This window comes from Phlebotomus papatasi, chromosome 3 (genome assembly GCF_024763615.1).
Source record: "Phlebotomus papatasi isolate M1 chromosome 3, Ppap_2.1, whole genome shotgun sequence".
NCBI classification, from domain to species: Eukaryota; Metazoa; Arthropoda; class Insecta; order Diptera; family Psychodidae; genus Phlebotomus; species Phlebotomus papatasi.
The window spans coordinates 83,083,156-83,102,408 of NC_077224.1; the positions used below are offsets into that span (position 1 = coordinate 83,083,156).

General features: G+C 38.0%; 1 protein-coding gene across 1 annotated transcript in view; it reads left to right on the forward strand.

Annotated features, from left to right (window-relative positions):
* Positions 1-17,534, forward strand: part of LOC129806072 (uncharacterized) — a 54,434-nt gene extending 36,900 nt beyond the window's left edge. Inside the window, exons 3-4 of the mRNA XM_055854397.1 lie at positions 4,663-4,928; positions 14,364-17,534. Coding sequence (XP_055710372.1) covers positions 4,663-4,928; positions 14,364-17,508 — 3,411 coding nt within the window. The 3' untranslated portion in view covers positions 17,509-17,534. The remainder of the gene's footprint in view (positions 1-4,662; positions 4,929-14,363) is intronic.
* The last annotated feature ends 1,719 nt before the right edge of the window (positions 17,535-19,253 follow it).

Sequence of the window (19,253 nt, forward strand, 5' to 3'; positions counted from 1 at the left end):
AAAAAAGCACCTCTTTTTTACACAGTGGCTTCTATTTGATAGCGTTAAGTGATGCTTTCCTAATAAAAAAAAACTATGCAGAACATTGCTTTGACAATACAATGACCCTTTTGTGTTGATGAAAAAATAGCGAAAATAACTTTCACATTGCCGTTAAAAATTACATACTCTGTCACTTGACTTCCCAAAATGTAAATTCCCAAAAAAAAAGTCTTTGGAAAAATTAAATAGTGAATATACCATGCAAAAAGTGTAATACAACAATATGAATGTTTTTGGTATTCAGCAGAGTGAAGAGATTATGTACAATGTTACTTATGCAGGGGGTCGGAGCTCGTGGTAGACAAAAAAAGGCGCATGTTTGTGAATGGAGAGGAAGCCGGAAAAATTACTGAGAATTACTAAGTATTAATTTTTCAATTAAATTGAGAAGTTCAATGTATTATTTGATGGGGCATCGATGCGTTTCAAAACAATTATTGGGGATATTAAGTCACATGGGCATTGCAACATCGCAGAAAAGACTGCAGAATAATGTTGCTTTTATGGTGTCCAAGTGCGAAACACGAATATCGCAGCGGAAATTTATTCCAAATTTAATCATAACATTTGGAGTTGATTAATGAAAATTGAATAAGAGTGGCAACAAGTATAACCTTGATCCCACCGATTACGTGTTCAAAGTACTATGACCCCCCAAAGAGTTTCAATTTTCCAATGTGACTCACGCTATCGCGAGATAAACTTTTGATTAAATTTTAAAATCGTAAGAGCTAGGTTGGAAAGTAAGTCAAATATTTATGGGTGGATTTAATGGGTTTCACACCTTTTTTTTCAACCATTTCTTGTTACCCAAATAAGAATTCCAAAAGTCAATATACACAAAATAAATGGCCAATTGCTTTCAGCGAAATTGAAAGCGCAACTTATAGGTTAAAAAAAAATTTCTAAATAGAATTGAAATATTTTTGCATCTCTCTGTTACACTGAATTTATGTACATAAAAGACACCTTATGGATATGTAGTAAGAGGAGGTATTCAAAAGCGAAAGTATTCAGGAGTGTGCGATGTTGTTGAGTAAACCAGTTGCCACCCGCCAGATAATTGTCTTTTCTCCATCACAAGTTATTAAATAATAATTAATATTTCGCCTCCAGTAGCTGGCTTTAACTAATAAACAATTAGTAAATAAAGTTTGTGTTAATATATTTTAGCCTTTAAAGTGCTAAAACTGCTGTAATAGGGAAGAATGGTGTAGTTTCATAAATTGGGTTTAGGTGTGAGTCTTTCGTAATTACATTACTTTTGTAGTAATTGCAGTCCTTGCAGTAATTTAAGTGATTCTTGTTTTGTTGTTTAATTTTACAAACGAGACAAAACATTTTACATATTACAATCTCACTTTTTTGTACTCAAAATTCAATAGAACCAAATTGAATTTGTTATGACGTTCAAAAGAAGAAGAAGAGTTCGAAAGAGTGAGATAGACATATTCAAATCATCATTTAAAAAAGAAAGAGATACGAATTTTGGCTTTATGATTTTCTCCTGATCGAAAAGGTGCACTGGAGTCATAAAAAAAATTGGTTAGTAAAAATTGTTTGAATTATGATAAATTTACTTGTGGTTGTCGAACGTATGGATATTTAAGGCAAGGGAAAATAAATTGAAGAACAGAAAAATAGACCGAACTCCCGCCTTGACCTTCCTTAAAACTGATAAATTTAGTTTTCAGTCCTTGTGCCTGATAGCTCCGACACATTTATTAGATCAGGTAAATCCGAAGAACGGAAGATGATCGTTTGCACCCCAGGCCCATGACAAATTGAAAAAAAAAACGGATTATAACGGCTGAAAGTACATCTTAGTAGGTGGTCTGATACTTCATCGTGGAAACGGGATCCAGAAGGACCGTTAATACCTCTGGGGAATTGAATACATAGAAGAGCCTTCCCGACTAGGTCTTCGGTTGCATAAAAAAAAAACATCTTAGTCGTACTTGCTTTGAACCCATCTAAGTCAGTAGTGAGGAAATCTCAAACTTCCAAATTAGGTCCTATTCCAAATTATTTCATTGCGTCCTAGTCTATCCTATATATACGACTATGCAACAAACTAGTTTGAGCATAGTTAAGTTATACGGGCTTCAGACCTAAGTCTAAGCCAAATGGCTTAACTGCTCTAATTTCTTATCAATCATGATTTTTTGGGAAAATTTAACAGAGGATTAAGATTTGATTTGATTAAGATTTGTCTATGGGTCGGTTATATTCCTTGCGGAACCGCTGCACCCAGGCCACTTATTTGGGCCCATTATGCACTCCCCATTCTCCTGTTCTATCTTAACCCCCAAGGCGAGTAAACCTGCTCCATATCACAGTGCTCTGTGTGCGTTCTGATACACACAGTACCGCTTTATATCACGGTAAACCAACCTTGGTTTGTGGATCTGGGCAGTGAATGAGTATTTGTATTCGACTGAACTCTGCATGTCGAAACTTATTTCCTATACCAACCTTTCTTTTTTAGGCGGTTCATTGTCAATGTATTGGCATTACTTTTCCATTCATTCACTGGACGAATTCGAGACTATTACAGCACCTGAAAAATCTGCAGCTGCCTAGTCTCGAACCCTAGACCTCACAGTGGATAGCAGTATTAACTCTTTCCGGACCGCAGCATATGCTGCAAGCCAATTTCACAATTTTTAATCAAAAATATCTAAGCTCAGGAATTAATTGAAGTCCTATTAAAAATATCTTACATTTGGACATCCTTATAGTTTGTAATCATCCACAAGAATCGGATTTTTATCAGTTCTGAATAATTAAAAAACATTGTTTTTGATAGAAGATGCATATGCTTCTTTGGGTACTACAGTCCCAAAAGAGACGAAAGAGTTAAAGATAAATAACCTATTAGGCTCTCAAAACGCAATGAATTTGCACGCTATTAAGGATTTTGAGACTTACGAGAACTGGGCTCAACCTCTAGTCTGAAGACCGCTTTAGTCCTCTGATCCGGTTCGAAGGATCACAAATCTGTTGACAGAGTTAATAAAGACATTGACTATGTTCAGCAAGAACCTCTCGAAGAGAAAAACACACTCCAAAGCCAAGTCAAAACTCTTCGATAATCGGCCGGAAGTCTAAAGTAACAGTTCACATATTCGCCGTTTAAGCGCTGACTGTTTTTCCACTCAGAATTTTCGGTATTATTGACACTTTTATCGAAAAGAACGTAAACGAATTTGAGTTTTATTAAAAGAAATGCCCTTTTCATGAACTTATATGTTTTTTAACGACTCATCGATTTAAGTTTTTGAACTTCCAAAGGGTTTCTAGACAAGTTATCTCTGCTATACCTTCGAATCGGTACAGTATAAACCTTAACCGGAGAACAATCCCCGACGTTCAGTAACAAACCTTCCCGATTTGAGAAGTTTCTCCAGTTGAGGTTTTTTCTGTACCGATTCGAAGGTATATCAGAGATACGAGTGAGAACTCACCCTAAATCCCGTTGGAAGTTCGAACGTTCAAATTGACGAGTTAGACAACACAGCAAGTTCATGAAAAGGACATCAGCGGGCCAATTTTTGAAACTCTCACTCGCACCCATGACAATTTGTCATATGACATTGTCATACTGTTACAAAATCCCACTCCGGATCTTATAACTATGTACTGTTTATCCCTTTTGTGTCATCTCTGATTTTGGAATCCTTCTTCAGGGAAGATACTGTTAAAGGTTCCATGATTTCTCCCATCATTCTTTCCCCAATTTCCATTCAAATGAACACTAATCAGGAAGGACAGAAGCTTGAAAGCTAGATATCAATAAAGAGATATATTCAAGAACTACACGACGATATCGTTTACAATCCAAAACATTCCTAGTTTCATTTAATGGATAAGCAAGAATTCTATCAAATTAGCAGGTAATAAAACACTGAATGTTAAACTTTTCTTTAGACATAAGGAAGTCTAGACTTTACAAAATAATTATATATTTACCCTAAAGGATAATAGTGCTCAAACAGCAATTGAAATTCAAATTGCTATGCTCATTTAATTACAAAATCTTAATGGTTCATTATCATATTATACGAGAGTGTGCACAAGTGATTTTTCTGGTAGAATTTCTTTCATCCATGACTTCTTAAGCTACTCCAAATGATTGTATATACTTATATAATAGCAATCTGAGAATTTTCTTTATTGAACGAGAAAGAAGAGAAAAGTTTCTCATCCATGATAATTTGCAAAGAAGTACACAATTTGGACTGACACCAAAACATGATTAAACCTTTTTTACCACGTTTTCATTCATTCTTTTAACCATCTCGCTCTCTCACTGAACTAGAAATTATTATTTTGATATTGTACATAAAGTATGGTAAGTTTCAGTTTCCACCGACTAATGACTAAGAAGTTAATTGATCCATTTTTCGTTTCTGTCTGATTTCACTTAATTTGCTTGGGTGAAAAGTGCGATACAATCTCCTATTTTCGATTGTCCCTGCATATAAAAAAAAAACACACACAAGACTTTCACTTTTCTAAATCTTTTTAAACTTAAAACTATAATAGGAGAAAAAATAAATGAGAATCAAGGTTATTGCTCTAATACTCCACGGTGTTACTTTTTTTTGTGTCTTCCAGATGAAATCGTGCATTTCGCTCCTGATTGCTGTCTTCTTCATTGAAGTTCAATCAATCTCAGCACTTCAGACACATTTCAACAAATCTTCTGAACCATTGTCACCTGTTTATGTTCATACTGTCACACCATTGCCTGTTTCCACGGCAGAATGGCCACCTCAAACCACAACAAGTCCCTCACAAATCATAACAGCAGAATCAGCGTCATCGGAAGCACCAACGACAGAGATTAATTTCACTTCCACAGACGCCAATAAAATTAAAACGTGAGTTGAATGGCGTATTAACGCACATTTTCTTCTACAATGTGGCTAGTTTTTTGCATTTCGTTGCGCGCAATCGACGAAAAAAAACTAACCACGGTTAAAGGCGTAAATTTAAACAGCTAAAGTGTAATTTCTTCCACTTAATTCTACGTTTAAATTAGTCTTTTTTATTGATACTCGAGTTGCAACCTTAATCTCATTCAATGAAGTGTGTAAATTGATTTACCGTCTAATATCACAAAATCAACTATTTTATCGATAAAAACTCTTCTAAATAAACATCAACCTTATACATCACCTTGCATTGGTATTGAGACAATTTACTTGAACTGAATAGTACAACAATTGAAAAACTTTGTCCAAATTGTCAAGAGATTTTTCATGATAAAAAGGGGTAATAAAGTTTCATGTCCAAAAGACTTGGCAGACTGCTTGAATTTGTCTTAATAATCTGGATTTGATCATCGATGGCGCAAAAAGGAGTTCCCTATCATATCGAACTTACACCGTTGTACCGGCTTCAGACCTAAGGCTTAGCCAAATGGCTTAACTGCTCTAATTTCTAATCAATCACAAGTTTTTGGAAAAAATTAACTTTAGATTGGATTATTAAAGATAAATGAACCTATTAGGCTTTCAAAAAGTAATAGAATTGCTCGTTATTTAGAATTTTGAGACCTTTGAAAACTGGACTAAACCTCTAGTCTGAAGACCGCTTTAGCCCCATAGCAAAAGAAAGCGGAATAGGAATAACAAGCGAAAAAATCCTCGGAATTTTCCACTATTTGCCTTAAAAAATTCCACAGGAATTTTCCATAATAGGTTCCAAGGAAAATTTAATGGATTTATGCTGGATTTAGATAGATAGATAGATATTTATTTCATCATCAATGACTTAAAAGCGCAATACAAATATAACTTTGTGTAAGATTTGTAATTATGCGTCCACCGCCGTCTTAGCGTTGGTAACCAACCTACTCCGGAGTAAAACGGTGGAAAAACTCCATCTCAGGTTGTATATGCCAGAGAAGTCTCAAATGGTTACAAATTAAAAGTTATACAAAACTGATTTTCATTAGCACATCTTAATAAATGTAACAGAAAAATGCTGATCTGCCTAATTTTGCGCGATTTTAAGCATTGTGAGAGGGTGAATGGCTAGCTCTAACTGAGCTGTGAGCCATTTGGGCAAACGCCCGAGTGTGAACACTAAGTCACACATTACAATGTGAAGATTCCCATTTTCAAGATTCTCCAATAAAAAATAAATAAGGAATAAATGCAATATATCAGAAAATCCTTATTAATATTTACACCTCTAAAAAAAACTGAAAAAATCCTGTTAAATTAAGGGAAAGGAAAAAGGAAAAAAGTGGGCAGAGCGAGCGAGTAATCCAAAATAAAACATGAAAAAAAAAAAATCAGCATCGTCACGGGTAATTAGCAGGACCCCACGCCGCGACAAACCACCCACCCGCAATGACGATGGATCCCGGAAACGCATAGCTAGCCTCCACATAGATAGGCCACAGCTTCACAATCCCAGGGGAGAGAGAGCCTAGTGAAGCCAGGAGAGAGAGACCCCGCAGCATAGGACTAATTGTCAGGCCCTGAGCTATAAGACAAGCTCATACCATGCGAGTCCGTGTTTATTAGAATAGAAACTCTAAAAAAAATTAAAAAAAAAAAAAAAAAAAATCAGACCACCCCAAAGCGAGCCAGGAATAATAAGTCACGACGAAGAAATTCCCACCAAGTCCAGACGATACTTTAAAAATAAAACTCGCCATTGAAGATCACAAAAAAAAAACAATAAAAATAAATAAATAAATAAAAAAACTAAAGTTATAAATTACAACAAAACTTAATAAATATGAGCAATTTTAACGATTTATAATAGATTTTTAACGATTTATGATTTAACTATTAATAATAATAATTACTGTTAAGGAAAAAAAAAGAAGCATGTCAAGGGAGAGCCGGGATCGACAAGTAAGAAATCCAAACAGAAAAAAAAGATTCAAGAGTAGAGTCCCGCAATAAAATCCACGTGTGCATTGACAAGAAAAGCCCTCAGTTCATCAAATGAAAACGAATCACGCCCAAACACACTAAACAATGAGTTCGCAAGTCTGGGGGCACAGTAACCAAACGTGTGCTTGAAAAACTCTTTTCTAGGCCTCGGAATCAAAAATGATTCTCGCAGCCGTACACCTATCAACGGTTGTGCATTACGTGGTCTAAAGACTCTTTCCCCACATCTGTTAAAGTACAATCTCATAGTTCTATACGCATAGAGTGATCTAAGAGTCAGAATATTCCACTCCCTGAATAATGGATGCGAACTCTCAAACCTCCCCCTGAACGACATAATGCGCATAAGTATTCTTTGTGCCGCTTCTAAATTTCGTAAATGTGAAGGGTATGTAGAACCCCAAAAAGAAATACCGTATTGCAACTTAGACTGCACCATTGCATAATAGAAAGACGACACCACCCTGCGCGGACATGCCTCCCTGAGTTTAAAGCAGTAGCGCATCGAGAGCCTAAGATGTGTCTGCAAACCCTCAACATGTTCCTTCCAGTTCAAGGCCTGGTCCACGTTGATTCCCAAATATCGGAACACGTACACCCGTTTAAGTTCAAAACATCGAGAACCACAGACCCCACTCTCCATAGACTGAACCACGCAATTATTGGAATGAACACACAGCGGTGATACCTGAGGGGACCCCCTTAATGAGAAAATCATGAATCTGGATTTCTGACTTAACAGCATGAAATGTTGATTGAACCACAACTTCAGCCTACTCAAATCATAAGCCATGTCCCTCATAACCAACTCCAGGGTATCACCCGAGTAAGTGATGGCCAGATCATCCGCATATGTAGTGGGGCGTCCCCTTAAACCCACATTATGAACATCATTGATGTATATAATGAACAATACTGGTCCTAGGATAGAGCCTTGGGGAACACCTGATTCAACAGACTGGTATGAGCTCAGCTCATTTCCTATCCTGACACATTGCCGTCTATTCGCGAGATATGATCTAAACCAATTCTCCGTGATACCCCTGATCCCAATAGCATGCAACTTTCTCAGTAAAAGCCCATGGTTAACAGTATCAAACGCTTTACATATGTCGAGAAACAGGGCGGATACCTTTTTATCTTTGTTCAAATCATCGCTGACCCTTCCAAGAAAGGACTCCAAGGCCTGTTCACACCCCCTCCCCTCCCTGAAACCATATTGATGATTAGAGAGGATCTGGTGTTTGGACATAAATCCAACAAGACGGGTCTTCATAAGTTTTTCGAACACTTTAGAAAAAATGGAAAGCAATGAAATAGGACGATAATTCTCTATACTGTGCTTATCACCTTTCTTATGGATAGGGACAACCACAGCCTTTTTTAGTTCTTCAGGGTACACACCAGTTGAGAAAGACAAATTCACCAAGTAACCAACAACATCCACAACATTCCAGGCTACACGCCTCAGAACCGAGCAATTAACTTCATCAAATCCACTAGAAGATGATTTCTCAAGTGAAAAAATAACTCTATATACTTCTATGGCTGTAACTGGTTCAAGGAAAAAGGAATTGGCATTAAAAAACTGAATTTCATATGGTACACTTGGCTCTTCAATTTCAGAAGAAATCTTTCGTGGAACATCGAGAAAGTACCTATTGAATTCTTCAGAGATCATAACTGGATCTGTTATTGGGTCACCATTCGAACTTAGAACTAAATCAATCTGTTCTTTACCTCCAAATCTACCCGTTAGTTCATTGACTGTCTCCCAAGTCTTCCTCATATCTCCCCGACAATCATCTAACCTATTTTGGTAATATGAATTTTTACCCTCCTCAATTGCTTTTCGAACATTCTTAGAGAGTTTTTTTGAGTAGGCGGCCAATCTCTCGCAAGTAGGTCTTCTTCTGCTTAATTTTTGAATGGAGTTCTTTTTTCTAATCATTCGGCAGAGCTGCGGTGTAACCCAAGGCTGTCTAGGAGGATTAGTGGTCAAACAGGACGATACAGTAGTGGATTCATTTAACAGATTCAAAAACCTATTCAAAAAAATATCAAATGCTTTCGAGGCATTCTCCTCACAAAAAACGTCCGGCCATGTCTCATCCCTGAGACGCTTATTCAGCTCCTCGAAATTAACCCTGCGCTTCAAACGGACCTCGTTTCTATCTTGTATAGTAGTATCATCCTTCACAATCTTCAGAGAAAGCAATGAATGATCGGAAATATTGAGATGGAGAACCTCAGCAAAATTGGAAATTTTGGGGTTGCGATTTCGCGCCCAAATATGATCTATACAAGTTTCACTACGTTCTGTAATTCGGGTAGGACAGTTTACTAATGAATCAAGGCCGTAACTAGACAATAGTGTACAGTATTCGTCAGATTCGCGGATGTTACACAAGTTTACATTCATATCACCAAGAAAATATACATTGTGGGATTTAATAGATTTCAAACAAGAATCCAAATCAATCAAAAAACTAGAAATGGGAAATCTGTGAAAACGATATGTAGACAAGAAGGTGAGCTCCTCATCATTCAAACGTAAGCTCACGCATAGAGCATCCGCAGAAGTGAAACTGACTGGGACAGTTCTACACGATAAAGACTCTTTTACATATACGACGACACCACCGGACCTATACTCATCATTGCACCCATGAAAAACTTTATACCCTCTCAAATTATACAATGGAACCTCCCTACTTTCGATCCACACCTCAGTCAGGCAAATTACGTCAGGCTCAAGATTAGATGCCTTTAATGTGGTCAAGAATAGATTGAAATTTTTCCTAATACTCCTGATGTTCTGTAATACGATAGAGCAGGTCAGCATTTATCTGAACACAGTAAAAAAAAAAAGAAAAAAAAATTAATGAGAAAGAAAAAAAATTACAAAAAAGGAAAAAAGAACAAAAGTAAGAAATTAAATTAAATTCAAAGAAAAAGAAAATTATTAAAATAAAAAAAACAAAAAGAACAGAGAAGAAAAAAAAACTCTAAATTGACTGAAATTATGAATAAAACTACGTTGTCTTAGTTAACTTTTCAAAATCAGTAAAAGAATTAATAGTAAAAACCCTTTCTCCCTCCTTTCTCCTCATTTTAATCATTCCACCATCCACCCACACGAACTTAAAGTCCAGCCTCCGCCTCCATTCCCTTGCAGCCTTCAGCAGTTCTCTACGACGAGCTGTGAGCCTCTCATTAATGTATATCCGAGCTCCACCTTGATGGCACTTTTTGAGAAAGATGCCCCTGTAGTCGTTCGCCTTGTTCTTAACCCTTCTCGCGGCAATAATTCTCTTCTTCACCAGCTCATTAGAAAACTTTACCACCAGCATATTGTTCTTCTTCTCGACCCCAATCTTGATCAGCTGTGCACTCTCGATCTCTGAATGATTTACGTCAACATCAAGAGCATCATTCATGACGTCAGATGCAAGTTTAACAGTGTCTTGCTGCAGCACATCATCGGGAATATTCTGGATTTCCAGAGCAGTCAAATTCTCTCTCTGCATACGGTTATCGGCTTCGAATGTGAGTGCAGAAACTCGTTCCTCCAGTTCATGAATCCTCTTATCATACTCCAGGTTTTTTTTCTCCAATTCCACATGCCTCTTACGCAGCTCCCGATTCTCGTCTCGTAACTCCCTGAGTAAATCCTCAAATCTTTGATGCATATCCGCAGAAAGATCCTCCACTTTATGTTGCAGGGTCATTATGTTAGGCAGCTCGTTGGTGATGGAAGCCCTTTTTCCAGCCTTGCACTTTTTGCACTTGAAGGTTGAACGACCCTGAGCTATAGCCGTAACTGTTTCCGGTGGTAAATTCGCGCATTTTTCATGAACCACCACCTTGCACATCAGACACTCCAGAGAATCATTTCCCCGGGTGCTCTTTCCCTTGCACACATTACAATTAGTCATTGGTTATAAAAAAAAAAGAAACTTTTAGAATTACAATCACAGTGGAATTACATTCACAAACTTTCACAGCGATTGAGACAAACGTCCACTCCGCTCGGCTGATTGGAGATAACTGATAACTGAGATATTTTTCATATAGAATACATCCATGGAAATGCTCGTGGAATTTATGTGGATTTTTCCACCAAAATAAAATGGAGAAAAAATGAAGCTGTCACATGCACCTCGTGATTTTACTTCCGAATATTAAAGAAATAGCAAATATTACGAGGATTATAATATGTTTTACTAAATCAGCAATAACGAATTAACACTTTAAGCAATAAAAAAATATTTTGTAAAAAAAAATAATTTTTTCGAAAATATTTATTAATTAACATAAAAACAGTATTATTTTAGGTTGGCGACCTATTTAATGTAATCACTTCATTATTATCTACACGAAACGCAGCATCGCATAATTAATTATATTATAATTGCCACATGAATCACTAGAAATGTTTGCGGAAAGTTTGGAAACAAATTCTAAAAGTTGTCGCAACACCATTTTATTTGTTTGACATTTCAAAAAACTAGTGGAAAAATCCATATAAAACACTATGGAAAGATAGTGGAAATTTCCATATGTTTTTTCCAGCTTATCCCGCGGACGTTTCACGTGTGAGTTTCCATATAAATCTTCCGCGGAATACCGCGGAATTTAACGCTGGAATTCCAGCATGTCGTACTAGTAAATTCCATGGAGCACTATGAATTCCATGGAATTTCCGGCTTTAAATTCCATAGGAAAACTTAGTGGAATTTTAGCGTCAAATTCCAGCGAATTTAGCCATTTGGACGCAAGTTTTCCATTGGAATTTTTGCGGAATTTTGCTATGGGGAGGGTACGAGGGGTACGAACATCGAAAGACCGATTTCCGAATATTCGATGTCGAATTTACCGAAAATCTTAGAACCCATCAACGATAGAGTTCCCTGTTCGACGACCTCCTAAAATGTTCAAAGAGCAGTGGTCGCCATGGAGAACTATTACTTCAACCACGTTCGTTTTGTGCCACGCCGTAAAGATTAACATTCCCCACGTTCAGTAATAACCGTCCCGATTCGATAGCTCTCCCCGGTTGAGTTTTTTTTTCTGTACCAAAATTGTATTTTAAACTGACGTAGAAAATTACAAGATGAACGCAGGACACCAGTGTCCTTTCCAAAAGCGTCAGTGAGATTCATTCATTGGATTAAGATTCAAACACCTCAGTTTTCCAAAACTTTCGGCGTACTGCACGCCTTCATCAGTGGTGACTGAATATAATTTTTTATCTCTGAAAATCGTCAAATTGAAGAAAAACACATCAACTTAACTTTTTTCTGTACCGATTCGAAGGTATATCAGAGAGAATTAATCTAAAAATCCGTTGGAAATTCGAACGTTTAAAACGACGAGTTACACAAATCTGAGCAAGTTTATAAAAAAATCACTTTTTGCAAGAAACAATTATGATTTCCGAGCTGGGAAATCAGAATTTGGAAAATAAAGAAGACGTGTTGCTTTCTTCGATGTTCACTTTAATCTCTCTTTTTTCTATTGATACATGATATTTATCTGATTGTTCTCCCTTCGATGATCCTTTTATGATCTTATGCTGATTTGAATTGCGCAAGATGTACATTCCTGTTCAAGGTATTATAAACATTGTGATTTTTTGTCAATTAAACATCAAAGAGTGATCCATATAAGCCGAAACTTTGAAAGATAAACATTCTCGGACAAATTAATATAAACATTTCCACATTCTTATGTCGATTCAAAAATGAGTTTGATTGTTTATGTCGATTCAAAACTGTTGTTAACATTGATGACAATTTTGTGTCAAGAATATGGAAATTCGAAATGGAGAAACAATCCGCGCTAAAGCGGGGAATACGTGAACTTGCACTTTAGGCTTCCGGTAAATTTTCGAATAGATTTGGCTTGGCTTTGGAGTTGCTTTGCTCCTTCGAAAGATAATTACTGAACGGAGACATTGAAGCGAACACTGTTCCAAACATATTCGTTGAATTCCGTTCAATTAGGAAACTCTCACTGCTGTTTTATTGTCAAGAAAGGTCAAGAAAGGTTTAAGTTTTTCCGTCCTCTGCCAATTACATTTCATCAGACAGAAATTCTCTCAAAAGTCTTCCGTGATCCCTTTACAAGCATTTCTTTTGATCGATGACAGCTCTTGACCTAATATGATCGTGGAATAATGTTAGGATTAAGATTCGGCCGTCAACTGATCCTTATTGATCCCCTGAATCCGGATTCGGAACCGGAGATACCAAATCCGCTTTCTTAACCGCCATGATGGCCCTCCACTTCTGTGCTTCGGCTTTTATGTGTCAGAGAACAAGCAGTGCCGTTTCTATATTTCGGAAGAACTATTCACATTGAATCAACAATAGGGAAAACCGGAAGTCGTCGGGAAGAGATAATCACTCAGGGAATCACATCAACTATCTTCAGAGCTTTCGGCTCGGTCTCGGTATTTATTTAAAGATCGAAATAAAAACGGCTCCTTCTTTTTGCTCCAGCCACTGATGAAGGCTTGGAGATCGAGCCGAAAGCTCTGAAGATAGTTGATGTGATTCCCTGAGTGATTTTCTTCTCCCGACGACTTCCGGTTTTCCCTATTGTTGATTGCAATTAACGTCGGCTTATACCCACAATGAATGAATTGAAATGAATTCATGTACCCTGACCTGAGCTAAAGACGGTCATAACTTGACTGGGCTATATCTCCGGTGTCTGTTAATCAATTTCACAATAGAAAATTTCTCAATAAAACCCTTACTTGATCAGATTATTCTGTAGAGATTTACAGGAAAGTTCTCCTTACTTTACTTGGCACAGTTTTCAGGCGTTTAGGTTTCATGATACAGGCCCCTTTGCTTATCCCTATCTTCATTTATAAGGTTGAACTTTTTTTCAGCGTATATGCTGAAACACAATGCCGCCTGTATAGGACAATTGCTATGTGCTTTATGTCTTTAAGTTAATCACGTTTTTAATTGAATCGATTCAACTCTCATTCATATTTTTTTCCTTATCTTGGGATTCGTGTTGTTGCCTTAGTACTCCAATTATTTCGTAAGAAATAAATATGTTTTTTTACCCACCTTTTGCTAATCTTGAGGTATGACCTCTCACTTACCCTTTTCTCCATTATGAAGGTTTCGTTTCACTGAACCACTATGTTTCCGTAAAAAAATGTATTAGGATAAAATGGATACGGATTTTTGGAATCCGTATTCGTATCCGTTTAGATGCCAAAATAAACGAACAAGTAGAGAAACAGCATACCGTCACTTTTTGCTAAAACCTCATCACCTTCATTTAACATATGTTGTCCCATTGAGTTCGAGCAATATAATTGCTCTTTTGAAAGCCTTTTCTTGTGTTAATGTCGTTCTTTTCAAACAATTGCAGTAAATCAACAGTCACGAATCGCACAAGAACCATTCAGAGGCTAGTCGGAGGTCACTTACAACATCAAGCGTCACGGGAAAGAACGCGCAATGACACACTAACGTGGTCAGATAAATTCTCCAAAATATACTTTCGGCGAAAAACCAGTCCTTCGCGGAATCAACCAAGAAACCACACCAAATCAGTAACAACACGACGACCAATTAGGAGAAGACCTACGTCATACAAAGATCCTTTGGATGATGCAGCTCTCCTTGAGGTGGATTCAATTGGAAGCAATGGGATTGATAATTGGGATAGTGGACTGCTGAGGGCGAGTGCAGGAGCAGGGAAGGAAGCATCGAAAAATGCTACAGGGGATGGGAAGAAGAAGGAAGAGAAGACAAAGACTCTATCTGACCAAGTGGCTGAGGGGAAATATGGACTGATCCAGAAGGAGATATTTCAGAAGAAACCCCAAAGACCAGGGATTATCAGCTATCTGCCAAATCCCGAAACTCCCAGTGATAATAATAAAACATACGGAGGATTGAGTGAAGATGATATCTGGCTGGCAGAAGATCATCTCTTGGTCCTGAAAGGGGGTAGTTTAAATAAAAAGGGCAAGGATGAGTGGAAACCAATAGATTCCTATGAAGCACCACTTCGTCAAGTCAAAATACCACCCAATCCAGAGGTACCGCCTCCATTTCCTGTGCAGCTCGAAGAAAATGGGCCGATTGAATTTATCGGAAATAGTCAAGTGCCGGTCTTCAATCCATTTGCGAATGAATCGCTTTTCTTACACCCCGGCGCCACGCCAACACCGCCTCCCATCGGTGGCCATCCGCCGGACTTTTTTGCCGGGCAGAGACCGCCTGGAAATTCTTCGCAAGACCCCTTCCCCTACCCGCCACCCATACCGCCGTGGTTCCTGAATAACAACGCTACGTTTGCCAATCCCTTCATCAATCCACCGCCATTCTTCGGTCCTGGCTTCCCTCCGCCGCCCTTCTTCATCAACGGATCGCTTGAGAATATCAACATGACGGAATTCGACGAAGATGATCCATCTCTCTACTACCCACCACCTTATAGTTTCACCTACAAAAGCAACTACAGCAACCCCGTACCACCAGGACCATTGGTACCCGGAATTGTCCTACCGCCTCCACCAAATTTCTTCAGTCGACTCGAAGGAGATCGCAAAGCTACAACCACACGACCCCCTGTGTATCCATCTCGTACAACTAAGCTTTCCAAGCACACTACAACTAAGCCTGCAGTTACGAAACTGACTACAACAACCAGGGCTCCAATTATTCCTGGTCATGTAGAGTTACACAAAGTCCACATTCCACGGTACAAGGATAGGGAAAATGTTGTAGTCAGCTTCCATCCAACAACATCAACAACCACTACGACGACAACACCGCCAACAACAACCACATCAACAACGGTGAAATCAATAACTACGTTGAAAAAGGTCACGAATTCAACACCCAATGTCATCCAATTCATTCCAAAGATCAAACATCCGTCAGATGATCTGTTTAGGGGTAGTAATCCGATATATTTCGAATACTTCGATGCTCGAAAGTCACCAAACGCATACCTTCCTCCTGTACCGGAGTCAACAACACCGGCTCCGCCTCCAACTCCAATTATCCCAGTGCGGACTGTGGGCAGTCGAGAGAAACCTAGACCTATACCGGTATATAGTGAGCATACGACAACCGAAGCTCCTGCGATCTATCTACCAGAAGTCAATGGTTTCGATTACGACAAGTACCTCTATATAACGCCTCAGCCTGAAATTCAGCCAAACGGGTACACGAATTTCGGATCCTTAGGTCTAGACTACAGACAGCAACTGCCAAAGGCAACAAAGATATCAACTAAACCTCCGATAGGATCATTCAATCAGGAAATTGAAACTATTAGGCAAACTCTCAAGTACTACAAGAATCGAATACCCGTTGAAGTGACTCAGCTTCCTAGGACACCTAAAGCTAAGGCTGTGTATGAGTATTCGTTTGATGCGGTTGAAGGAAGTACTCTGAAACCACCGCTAAGCTTCAACAACCCCATTCAGATTGATACTACACCCTTCAAACCCATGGTGCAGTACAGTGCACCATTGGGTGGGGATATCAATGGCTTCAAGCCATTTGGGCAGAGCTTATCACCGGCCTACTACTCAACAACACCTATAACACCAGTTCAGTACTTCAGGAAGAAGCAGTCTAGCCGTACCTCTCAGAGACTACTACCTATCCTCCAGTCCAGTACGGAAAACCCTCTGCCGACGTACTACACAAAGAAGGAGACAGCTCTTCTTGATGACATCACAAAGAAGTATTTCAATATCTTTGGACAGAAATTGTCATTGGCTTCTGAATACGCAACAGAACCAATGAGTCCGGCAAATATTGAATTCACAACGCCCACACCGGCTGTTGGTAGTACAACAACGCCTCATTGGATATCAATTGAGAAGCAAGTGTTTAGGGAATTGGATCCTCAAACTCGTCGTCCAAGTGCACACAGAGCACTCAATTACTACTCGAGAAATATTCGTCCACTACCACTACCCTTCGATGGCTACCACTATGAAAGGCCTGAGGGTAGACCCTTCCCGTCCTACTACCAAAATCCTCAACTTGATCCCTATATGAGGCAAATTGCTCTGTTGAGGCAAAAACTCCGGCAGTATCCACAACATCAACAGCAGCAACAACAGAGAGACTCAACACAGCAATACGATTTAGGATACTTAAATGACACTTATGTGAAGTACTACGAACAACGACCCAATAAAGATAGTGAATTCCTAGCACATCAGAATCCTCCGCCACTTCCACAATATCAACATATTGTCAACGCACCCAATCGATACAACAACTACTTCCCCAATCGTCAAAGTCAACAGGAACCCCAACAACCAATATCTCTTCACAAAGACACTCTGGTCAACTACAAATATCCCCTGCCAGCTGCAAATCCCGACAGTGAGTACATTCCTCCGAAATTGCAACAACAGCAACATAAACAACATCAGTACTACAACAACAGACCCTACGGAAATCCTGTAATCCAATATCAATTGGGCGAACAATCACACGTCTATTTTATCACACCACAAGAAAACAAGTACAAAGACTAGGATTTTCTAAATGAAGAAAAAAGAAACAATTTAAATAAAATTTAAAAATTTTGTGTCAAAGTGAAAACAACCTCATTAACCTTGATTTGTATTAGTCAAAGATTTTTTTTGATAATTTAAAAGAAAGATGAAAGTGTGAGAGAAACTTTAGATTGAATCATCTTTTATTAGGGGATTGTGAATTGAGGGAGTTTTTGTCCCTTGGGAAAAGTTTAAAAGAAACAGGCTAAACTTTAGTTTGCTGTAACTTTTTTTTTAAATTTCTTTTGTAAAGGGAGGTAGTTGTGGTCTTGTGAGTAAGTTTCACTGGCAATCTTTTTATGATCACGATTCCATCAAGTTTTCGCTAAGATTAATGTTTTGGAATCGGTATATAAAGGATCCGGAGGGTTCCTTTTAGGCCACGCCCCCTGTAAGCTTTTGAAATTAAGAAAAGCCGGAGAGAGAGGTATATAGTATGCAGAATTTGAAATGGAAAATCACGTGTGTTAGAAAGAGTACACTCGAGTGGAGTAATACGATGAGTAAGATATTAATGTTCGTATTAATGTTCGGATTAATGTTCTGAGTCGTATTACAGGTAATTCGAGCAATTTTGCATGCGTGCCAACTGTGATTCGGTCAGTTTTCGAGCGAAACACAAGAGAGAGCCAAGATGAAACACTTGCTATCCTTTGTTGGCATTCTCGCTGTTCGGAAAGTATTAATCTTATATCTGACATGGTCAACAAAATAAAATAATTAAATAAAACATCCTATAATCCGGAAAAACAGATAGACACTTAAGATTTGGACTAGGAAACTAAATACAAGAATTGGGAGGGGTTATCAAGTGGGCGTGGCACTACTAAATGTTCCCTGGACATCTCGAATAATTATAAAAAATGCTGAGTAAAGGAGTATTTTGTAGAATTTTTGAATATTATATTTACAAGAGCCTTGAAAAATCTGGGTAGGGATAAGAGTTACAATAAGTAGGTGTGGTCCTCTAGTGGGCGGGGTTTATCTTGACTTTTCTTAAGCACATTATTAATATTTATAAGTAATTCTGAATAAAAAAAATGTAGAATACAGATTTTTAGTCAAGACAATGAATAAAAAATAGAACTTCGGATGGGGATATCAGATACAAGAACTGGGTGTGGTCATGGGCGTGGCCTTACCAAAATTTCTCTTCCTAATGCACATTACAAATGAATATTGGAAAAAATCGAATTCGATTCAGAAAATCTTCCTGAAATCAATTAAAAATTAAATTTTGGATGGAAAAGGCAGGTAAAAAAAGTAGGCGTGGTCCTCAAGTGGGCGGTGGTATCTCTAAATTTCTCTTACGTCTTGCACATTATTAATATTTATCAGAAATTCTGGATAACAAACAATTTAATAGAATATTGATTTATAGTCAAGACAATGAATAAAAAATTGAACTTTTGGTGGGGACAACAGATACAAAAACTAAGTGTGGTCATCAAATGGGCGTGGCCTTGTCAAAATTTCTGTACATTCCGAATAAATATTGGAACAATCCGGGTTAAGAAAGACTGTTTCAAGTCATGATTCAGAGAATCTTCCTGAAATCAATTAAAAATGAGGCATTGGATGGAAATGACAGGTACAAGTAGGCGTGGTCAAGTGGGCGGTGGTATCTCTAAATTTCTCTTACGCCCTCTACATCCTTGATATTTATCAGAAATCCTGGATAAAAAGAATTTCCTAGAATATTGATTGACTTCGGATGGGGATAA